Source organism: Cinclus cinclus, chromosome 5 (genome assembly GCF_963662255.1).
Source record: "Cinclus cinclus chromosome 5, bCinCin1.1, whole genome shotgun sequence".
Taxonomy (NCBI): domain Eukaryota; kingdom Metazoa; phylum Chordata; class Aves; order Passeriformes; family Cinclidae; genus Cinclus; species Cinclus cinclus.
The window spans coordinates 25,343,639-25,354,366 of NC_085050.1; the positions used below are offsets into that span (position 1 = coordinate 25,343,639).

General features: G+C 38.4%; 1 protein-coding gene across 2 annotated transcripts; it reads right to left on the reverse strand.

Moving 5' to 3' along the window:
* Positions 1-1,718: 1,718 nt before the first annotated feature.
* COMMD8 (COMM domain containing 8) lies at positions 1,719-6,742 on the reverse strand. 2 transcript variants are annotated; one of them, XM_062493499.1, is made up of 5 exons: positions 6,698-6,742; positions 6,030-6,185; positions 4,946-5,098; positions 3,192-3,347; positions 1,719-2,120 (listed from the first exon to the last, which is right to left on the reverse strand). In XM_062493499.1, the coding sequence occupies exons 1-5, from the start codon at positions 6,740-6,742 to the stop codon at positions 2,100-2,102; spliced, it is 531 nt and encodes a 176-aa protein (XP_062349483.1). In that variant the 3' UTR covers positions 1,719-2,099. The 2 variants fall into 2 exon arrangements, with proteins under 2 accessions (XP_062349483.1, XP_062349482.1); XM_062493498.1 differs by lacking the exon at positions 1,719-2,120 and having other exon boundaries at positions 3,159-3,347.
* Positions 6,743-10,728: the final 3,986 nt, after the last annotated feature.

Genomic DNA, 10,728 nt, shown 5'->3' on the forward strand with positions numbered 1-10,728 from the left:
CAAATGACATCCCAAATGATAGCGTACACTTTTATGAAATAAATTGCTGTTCTTAAATCTGCTACTATAAATAAAAGCAGTTTCCAGTCCTTTTGTCCTAAATTATAAAAACAGCATGGTAACAATAAAAAATAAAACTCCTTTTCTTTAGAAAAGCCTTTTAGCAATACATGCCCATCACGTGGGCAAGAGTTACACGTTCAGACATGCATCAGACAATACATGGAACATTTAAACATATAAGGCCATATTCTTCTATAAAATACTAGGTCTAGAGGAAAGGAAAAAGCACAGTCAGCACATATATACCTGTAAATAAAATAAATAGACTTGGTCAATTTATTCATTACACTCACAATTTAAAAATCTGCATCCTCCTAACACACTTGCTACTGGACAACCTGCAGCAACTATTCCCAGATTTTTAATAAAATTAAACACTTATCAATTTCAACCTGATTTTTAGCTTGAATTTTGGACCATTTATACAAGGCCTTTATCTGTTATTTGATCCATAATGGAATTTGATGCTTATGGAAATTCAAGGCTATGATCAAGCCATACCTGTTAGAGGTTGCATTCCTTTCACTGTAAAATACATCTTCCACTCTTTCATCCTTACAACTCTTTACCCACTTCTCCACACTTTTTAATTCTTCAATTGCTGACACTGAACATGTACATCTGATTAAATGTATTGGTAATAATAAAAGTGAAACAATATATTTAGGTTTCCTATCCCTTACACCCATTAAAGTCCTTTTTTTACAGAAAGTTCTTTCTACAAGAGCTCCTTGTCCTCTTCTGTGACCAGTATGGTGAAGTCCATTATTTTATATTAGTGTATTAAACTTTACCTATATGAAAACCTATGGCACAACAAAATACAGTGGAATAAACTCAAGACCCTGATTTTGAAACTATGAAGAAAGTCATCAATAATTTGCCTTATTATTTATAGAAAACTCACCTAAGACATACACAATAAGAATCACAAATTGGTATTTATATAAGCATTACAGATAATTTGCTTTTCATGTATGGATAAATGGTCTAATAAATAGCAGAAACCATATTTCTGGTATATCCTTCCCTAGTGTTAAGGCTTTTAACTTTTGTGACACCCTACAGTCAAAACTCCATCTGGATTCAGGAAAGTTTAGAGTAGAATTTACCAATTATCTCTTGCATTAAGTGAGCTAGGAATATCTTTCTCATAGTCTACATAGGTCAGCTCCTCTGCAGCACTGCACCCCCTTCTGAAAACATTAGTATTTTTAATTGAAAAGCTATCAACTAAGAGATAAAAAACTAAGCTGCAAACTCCCTCCCAACTGTACTCTGAATAAAGCTTCCCTGCTTTTTCTGCAACTTCTGAGCACTGAACAGGTTGCCTAGAGAGACTGTGGTGCCTCAGTCACTGGGAAATACTGGAGAGAACTGGAGATGGCCCTATGCAGCCTGCTCTAGGTTACCCTGTTTGAGCAATGAAGCTGGGCAGGATAACTTCCAGAGCTCACATCCAACCTCAACTATTCTGTCGTTCTACAATGGTTTTGTTTGTTAAGGTGATTTTCCCCAGCATCTAAAAAGATTTGAGCCTAGTGATTCATAAATCAAAAAATAACCTCTACTACAATTTTTCACACACAAAGTCAGGTGTTTATTTACCATATTTACAAGTATAAATACATTAATGCTACAAATACTCTCTCACGTTCTTTATTAGCACAGCAGTTTAGGTAAAGTAACACACAATGCAAACAAGATGCCTTAGTTTTACCAGGCACCTGTGTAGTCACTGCCAAAGTTTTACCAAAACAAATATGGCACATGTTGTAAGTGATTCTCGTTCAAGCATCTATAAATCTTTACCACTAAAAGCAACTGTACATTAGATTTTCATATTTTTGGTCAAATAGATAAACTAATTTATTATTTTTATTGAAAGATTAGTAGTTAATTTGCTCACAAGTAATAACAGTCTTCTGTCTTCAGTATTTTACAGCACCAAAAACTTCTCATTTTGCAGTAAACACCTTTTTTCTCCAAATCATTTGGGGAGCCATCACCAGCAGATACTGTTGATCTGAATTCCATCATTTCAGTTGTAAGACAACCTTCAAAAAGGAGAAAAGGAATGAGATTAAAGTTGGTTAAGACCAAAACTTAAGCAGCCTATGAAAATAAACCTTTTGCTTTCTGTTTCAATGTAATACGCAAATGAATAAGCATTTCTTTCCTCTGGACAGCACACCATTCCTCTCTCAACTCTTTTACAGTCTCACACAACCATCACTTAAAATACCTTTCTTTACCCTTTAGTGCACTCAAACCATTCTTCAAGCTGCCTGTAATCAAAAAGCAGAACAGCAAGTCCAGGTCCAGCAAGATTCCTTCTGCACAATGCAGAGCCAAGGGACCAATTCTAAAGTGAATTCCTCCTCGTGTGCCCACAGAACTAAGTATGGAGATGACCACATCCCATAGCTTCCATACAGACCCTCAAGCAGAACAAAGGGCACATGAACACTGAAGTCTGTCTTGAAAGAATCCTCGCGCACGTATTATTTTTATTTAGTTTTGCAGGGAAGAAAATCCATACAGAAGCAAGCTGTGAAAGCTCTTAAGGGCCATAATTTCATGCAAACACCATTTTCTTATAATCCTCAGTTTCCTTAGCCTTTTCTATTAAAAAATCTGAGACCTTCAGTGTTTCAAAAGCCTTATGGCTTCACTTGAAATTCTATTCTTACTATACTGTAATCTTCATAACTTTCTTCCTGATTTACTGTGCCATGGAAATTAAAGGACTTAATACGAACCAAGTAACTCTCCCAGACACTAACATTTTGTGAAGCTAAGGGAAACATGGGACTTCTCGCCAGTCTTTCAGCACAGGATAGGGGTAATCATATTAAATTAAAGAAAGTAGATTTAGTCTAGATACTAGGAAGAATTTTTTTACAATAAGCGTGGTGGGACACTGGACACAGATAGCCCACCCCTGGAAACATTCAAGGTCAGGCTGGACAGGGCTGAGCAACCGGAGTCAGTGAATAATGTCCCTACTCACTACAACCTTTACAGATCCTTTTCAACCCAAACTATTCTATGATTCTACAAATTCTGCTTAAAATACATCAGTACATAACAAGTCAGGAACAAAAGATTAAATCAGTAAAAGTTACCTTATTAGCAGCTTCCAGTGCATTTATTAGGTTCTGCAACTCTTCCTTATTCATCTCTATAGAAATTGGTTTAATTCCACCATTTTCTCTCACATCCAAATCAAGATTGAGGAGTGGCATCTGCAGCATGGAGATCTTATCACTGGAGAGAGCAAGCTATGCAGATTGACATAACAACAATGAAGCGTAAGGTGGAGCCATTAAATTTTTGGTCTTTCATAGTATCACATCTGTATTTTATATTGAACTTCTAATATCAGAACAAACATCAGCATGACAAAATATACTTCAAACAAGTAATCTCTGCTGTTTTCACATTTTTTTCCTCTGTTATTAGGATTTTTGCTTGTTTATTATTACCAACAATATACTGACTAAAGACCTCCTCTTCACAGACTTGTCATATACACTTGTCAATAACCAACTGGCTAAATTTCTTGGCTGCCACATTTTGGTGTTCTAGATGAAAACAGGATATATTTGATCATGGCTCTTAATGAATTACGTAGATTCTGAAATTGCTATATTCATACAGGTCTTCTAATCAATAAGATGGGTCTTACAGAATGGGCTTGTTGGGAAAAACAGGAGACCTTCATGCAGTTTTGAACACTCCACAGCTGATCAAACACATTGTCAGATACCCTATTAGATAAATGCTGATGCAGGTTACATGCCAATTGTGCTTTCTTTTTTATTGACTTTGATACTCACTCTAGCATAGATAAGGCTTTTAAAATGCATTAAAAAGACAGTATTATAGGTTAGTATTGTACATACCTATCTTATTTATTTAGAAAACAGAATGCAGTAGGGTTCAATCATGTCAAGTGAAAAAACAAATCATAACCAGCTCAAGGGAAAAAAAAATGATTTTAAGAAAAATATTAGTTCAGACATGTACCAGAAATTTGTATCACAAAATAGAAAGAAACTCAAAAAATTCTAGAAGAAAAATTTAGAAGAAGCCACAAACAAAAAACAAGAGTTCACATAAGTACATATTTTTTGCCAGCAGTAAATGCAGTTAGCAAGCGATCAAGCCAAATAACATTTCATCTAAAGCACATTATGCCACATGTGCTCTTGCAAAAGCTTCTCTGTTTTGGGCACTGCTCTTTTGGGCACTCCTGTAAATATGGAAAACTATTTAACAGCTCTCACAGTCTAACCAAAAATATAAACAGTATAAGTAATGTATTTGATTGAGCTTAATTTAAACAAAATGTCTTCATAACCTCAAACCACCATCCTTATTTAGGCAACACGTTATCAGTGGCTTATTACCAAAATAGAAAGTCTTATGATAAATTACTTCAAACTAATTATTAAACGTCCATTGCAAAAATATAAACATTTGAAGAAAGCCAAGAAAACTTATCCTGAATCAGTCAACTCATCTTAAAATTAAGCATATACTTCTTCTTCCTTTGAGAAAAAAATACTGTTTATTCATGCCTCAAAATTGTAACAGCATACAAAACCTTCAGGTGTTCATGAATAGCACCAAGTCTCCCTGAGCAGCTTTAAAAGAGGGGGAAAACAAAATAAAACAATTTTTTAAAATTTACATTTGCAGTTTATACAAATTTCTGGCAGGTCTTTGATGTGTTTTTGCATCAGCCATTAATGTGCTTTTGCAATACTATAAAAATTGAACTATTCTGCAGAGGAAGCAGGCCTAATGGGACTGTATCAAGTTACTTCTCTGCTGTAGAACATTTCTTTCAACAACATTAAGGCATCACTCTCACCTTTAACTGCCAGTCAAAATCCTGCAGCTGGGCAGAAGAGATTCCATGTACATTTTCTACTAGGGCATTCCTGATTTCTTCCTTTCTACCTTTCAGACATTTTGTGATTGCTTCTTGATAGTCTGAATTTAACTCAATTATCTGCTGAGCAGCCTACAAAAATAAAAATAAAACCAGTAATTACGTGTACTATGAAACACAGAAGTAACATATACCACCTGCAATAACTAAAACATCTAAGCTGCTAGCTGCCCTTTACGACTGCTCTCTTTGATAGTTAAGAGTCAGTATTTACCACAGCAACATACAGAGACCAAAAGAATAATTTACATTAAAAGACACCAGAGAACAGAGGCTTTAGCAGACTTCTTACATGCCACCCTAAAATCTAAAGAACATCACACCCCTAAACAACTCAGGTTTCGGTCTGCAAGTCTCTCAGCATCAGGGCAGAGGCTAAAGATATCAGCTCAGCTGAAACAGAAATACTGATGCAGGGAGGACCCCAAGGCTACACAGGTGTTTTTCTTTGACCCAGCTGCTAGCAGATGGTCAGAATAGGGGCAGATACAGAATGTAAGAGATGAGAACTGATATTTCTAATAACAGAACAAGATTTTTCAAAGTTCATACCATACTGAATTACAGTCCCTGTATCCCATGGTCCTCCATTCAGTTAGATTTATACAAAATTTATTTACATACAGGCAATATTTTACACCACTTCAATGCAGTACTAATGAATAAAGAAAACCAAACAAGAACGTGAATTGGTTTTATTGCCAGTATTATATAAACAGATTTAATCTGGTACTCAATATACCAATTTAAGAGATTACACCTGTACTTTAACAAGTATCCTCTGATATTAGAAATACTCAAAAATCAGCATCTATTTCGTTTTTTGTTGTAGAAGTTTATCTTAGTGTATCTCCAAATGCTGCTTACATTCTACCTATTTAGGCTGAATCCACTACCACTCAACTCCTACAGTATAAAAATATTTTAGGATTAAACAAACTACAAAACTAATAACCCAATTATAATCTCTCGAATTCAAGGCTAACCAGGGATGAGCCCTTACCTCTTCATCAGACATATTTTTGCCAACTGCAGTTTTGAAATACGTCATAGTTTCTTCCAAAACCTCCATCCACTCTGACAAGCTCCAAATGTTACCATAATCCTGGTACCGAGGATACGCACGGCCACAGATGCCATCAACTACCTTATGAAGGAACTGAAACGATGTGATACACCATTTATAATTCTGCATATGCGACTGATCGAGCAATTCAGCTGTCAGCCCTCCCTCCACTAGGAACTACCTCAATGCTTCCAGACTAGAAAAACAAACAAACAAACAAAAAAACAAACCAGCAACAAGAAAAGCCAGCCCCGAACAGGTACTCCCAGAATATGAATTGTCCTCTCTTTTCCCTTAAAGGCAGTTCTCGGGCTCCGGCCACAGAAATCACAACGTGATTCAGATTCACGCTGGATTTATGTTCGGACTGAACCGCTGCGCGCACAATCACAGTCCTGCTGAGATGCCTCAGTCGCCCGTGCACCGGGGCTGGCAGGCAGCACGGCACAACCCAAACTGCCCGCGGGCCTCTCCAGTCTCCCAGAGCACTGCCCTCTGGCACTACGGCCTACCGGGAGAGGCGGTCCCGCGCCGCCGGCAGGCCCTGCCTCCCCCACAGGTGCCGGAGGGAGCACCCTGTCCCGCCTGCCCCCCGGGGAGCTCACCTCGAGCGCCCGTCCCGCCGGGACCTTCTCCAGCAGCCGCCACATCCCTCGGCTCGGCTCGGCTCGGCTCGGCTCGGCTCGGCTCGGCTCGGCTCGGCCCGGCCGCCACGTGACCGCTCCGCCGGCGCTGCGCATGCGCACACGCGAACATCCGCCCTCATCCCATCGTTACCGCGGGTTCGAGTCCCGACTCCGGCGTCGCGACAGCCCGGTGCGCGTGGGGGTCACAGTGTGCTCTGTGCGACCCCCGGAACCCCTCCAGTTTTACAAGCTTTTATATGTAATAGCGCTTTAGCTATTTTTACGTTCTGCCTGTCTTGCAGCTTTGCTTTTTGACTCTTAACGGGTTAAATATGCATTTGGTGGCAAGAGAGGAAGCTCAAGACTTAAAAAGGGCACCACATCGTCTGTTCTGTTAAATCAAATTGAGAAAGTTCGGAGCAACACTGACTGCAGAAGCGTGTGCTGCTTGTACAGTGTTTACCGTGAAGAGCTCACTTTTTTAATGCTTTATCGAAGTGTGAATTCAATCCCAGCCACACAGTGGAGGATATTTATGGAACAGGTTTTTTACATTAGCAGTGAGCTTTCAATGTGTTGAATTGATTGAATGTGAATGAAAAGAAGCAAAATTGCCGTGATGGCTTTTACAAGAAAACCCGTAAGAATTCAAGTCATAGCAGGTCACAAAACCGCACAGAGACTGTTAGGCAGACTTAATTTCAGTGAAATCACAAGGCACAGTTATGCATATGTAGGTATAACACTGGGCTGTAAGAATACCAAAGCAGCTACAAGTCTGAACTGGTGGATGGAAGGAAGGTCTTTGTAAAAAACCCAAGCCGGTTAAGTCAGTCTGCAGCACAACTTCTTCACAGTCATGTGGCCTTGTAGGAACGACGTGGTGCACGGGAGTTTTGGACAAGAAACACCTGGGGAAGAACCGACTTCAGGTTTTGCTGACTGAAAACTTTCAATTTCCCCCTATTTTCCTCAGGGTTTGCTACTGCTGGTAGATCAGACTTTTAAAAAAAGGTTTCTTGAAAATTTATTCAATTTCATTATGGCGAAATTACTCAAAGCTGCTGTTTAAATGAAATTTCAAATTTTAAAAAATATTTTCAATAATAATTTCCTTTATTCCCTTAGAACTTTCTCTGTTGTTGACTGTACTGTGTTGCGCACTACAAAATAGAGCACCAGGGGGAGCGTCTGCTCCAAACAATTTAAACCCAGTGACAACAGGAGAAATACGAAGGTGATCCAGACTCGCAATGAAGTAATTTACGAAATAAAGAGAAAGGCAGTGAGCATCCCACTCAGTTGAAAGGGATCAAACAAGTGAAACATCGCAGACAGCAAAGATGTAACACATGAAGACAGGAACGTGTAGAGGAGGGTAGGAGACTGACGTCCCATGTGAAACTATCCCAGTGAACATTTTCAAAGAAGCTAACTTTTTGCCAGGCTGAAGAATAAAGAATTTAGTTTTTTAGTTTTCACATATATGTAGTTTTAAAGTAATATTTTTGATTCAGACTATTGGCCCATGAGGGCAAAGTCAGACTGCTCAAGTAAACCAGAGCTGGGTTAACTAAATCCATGTTTTGGAGCTCACGTTCAACTGGAGTGAAGTAGGAGATAAAACGGGCCTTTGAAAGTCTGGACTTTGTTTGGAACTGCATTATTTGGATCTGCCATCAAGTCTTACCTTTAAAAATACCTTCTGTATTTTTACAGCTTCTGTACCACAGCAATAACAACCCACCCCACCCCTTGAAGTTAAGCTCTCAAATAACCACAAAATCAGGGAGGGAAACTTGTAGAACAGTAAGTACATAGGCAAGGATTTCAGAGCAGCAAGGAAAGAAACAATTTTATGAGAGAAAAGTGTCAAGTGAACTTTACACTATTTTATCCACATTGCTGATGACTTGTAGAGGGGTTTATTTGCTTATAAATATAACCCACAAGCTGAAGTACAGTAATTAAACCCATTTTAAGATCATTCCACTTGTTGCCCTTGGTTTTGGAAGAATGGCAACAATTAAAACATTGGGAAATAACTTAATAACCAGAGGTTATTAATATTATAGTAACATACATTTTATCATTACAATACCGTAATAATTATATATTATTATATACAAAATTTAATTATTATTTATAATGGATATATAATATAGTAGCACAGTGTTTTATGTTGCTGTAAGTATATCCAGCTGGGGAGAATATCCAAGCACCAGTATAAGTGTCCCACAAGGAATCAGATATGTCAATAGAAGTAAGTAGGTTAACTGTGTATTTTACCAACACAAAGGGGACAGTAAATGCATTTTTTAAATGCAGTAGAAACACTGAGACTGCAGTTGAGATTATGGTGAGCTAAATGTGGGTTGCCATGGAGAAGGGAGGTCCCACTGGTTCTTTAGTTCCTGTTGCCACCTCTGCTTCCTCTCCCCTACCCTCATGCCAGCACTAGGGTGCCTGGGGCTGCAGGATGAAACTGCAGCTGATGTAGATGAAAAGTAATTTTATTTTTGTGTTAATTTTTTTTCACGGGTTAGATTTCCACCATGAATAGAGCATCACTTTGGATGAAGTAGCCTTTGTGTCAGGGAAGGGACTGAGGGATAAGAGAAAACTAACCCTTCTGGTAGCCCATACTTAGATGGAATTGGCTGACACATTAATATCAATCAGTGAACCACTTTAATTATTAAACCAGGAATCTTGAAAGTTTTTATAGAAGCTTACATATAATCATGGTCATAGTGATATGCTGCAGCTGAAAGAGATTGAAAATAATGTATCTCTATTTAATTTTTATGCTCTGATGTGCCAGTGAAGTTCATAGTGAGGCTAAATGACCATGACACTGATACGTATACCATACTTTATCACCTAATTGTTCTTCACAATCTATAATCATAATTCCTTCTGAATGACAGATCTGTTTCTCAAATAATTTTACTTGTAAATTTTGAACATACAACACCATGAGAAGTTTTGTTTCTTTCCATTTGTCCCCATTCAGTAAATAAACTACTTATGTATTCACTCTCTGAGACATGAGGAGTAAAGTGTCATGCATACTATGGATACAGTCTGTGCCACAGCTTTACACTTGTCTCTATCGTGTCTCCTTTTTCCAGTAAGAGATGTAACAAGAAGAACTTTCTTAAATGTTCTTGAATTCACTTCTCACTGATATTTCAAAATCATCTTGTTGGTTTCTGTAGCTATTTTGTCCTTCCCACAGACTTCAATGAAGAACTCGGAACAGCTCTGAGGGACATTCCTGTGGTTCAACACCACCTTAGAGTGACACAGTTTATACACTGAAATCTGTACTGCCTTTCACAGACAAAAGTACACTGAAGAGATCATTCAGAAGAGCTCTGCTACCCTGTAAGATCTTCAGAGAGGAATGCTATTGTTGGAAACGCTCCAAGCACACTTGGAAGTACCAGATGGATAAAAAAATTGTACATATTACTTGAAATCAGTTAATATCATAGGTTTGTAAAATACCTGTACTATGTACATCTCAACACCTGCCTGGCTAAGGTAACAGAAGAGCCAGGAGTTGGTATCACACCCAGTATTCTGCAGGACAGAGGCAGGGGAATAAGTTAGACCAGAAAAGTGACATCCTATGTGCTCCAAGGAACCTGTCGTTGGCTTGAGCCATCTACCCACTAAAACAACAGCTCAGAAGACAAACTGGAGTCACTAGCTGGGACTCACAGACCTACCCTGCCTCTCCTCTCCTGTCCCCAAGACACATTCATTTACATAAGATGCTTTGATTGGAGAGGGAGGAGTCTTCATCCTTCATCCTACAAGAACATTATGAATATTTTCCTAACACTCCTTTCTACAATTCAGACCCTTTATTTATTATCCCATGCTCAGGGAACATACAGAAAGTTTATTTTTATCTTCTCTATTGATACCATCTTATAAGGAAAAATCTATTGTCACCATTTCTGTCCTTCTGTGTCCCTTTCTTCATGCTTGAAAATTCT

Excerpts from the sequence above, each read along its gene's own strand:
- COMMD8 (XM_062493498.1), bottom strand. The coding sequence starts at position 6,742 with ATGTGGCGGCTGCTGGAGAAGGTCCCGGCGGGACGGGCGCTCGAG. Across the intron at positions 6,186-6,697 it reads CGGCGGGACGGGCGCTCGAG|TTCCTTCATAAGGTAGTTGA; the intron begins GTGAGCTCCCCG and ends ACATCGTTTCAG. Across the intron at positions 3,348-4,945 it reads ATTTTGACTGGCAGTTAAAG|CTTGCTCTCTCCAGTGATAA; the intron begins GTGAGAGTGATG and ends CAATCTGCATAG.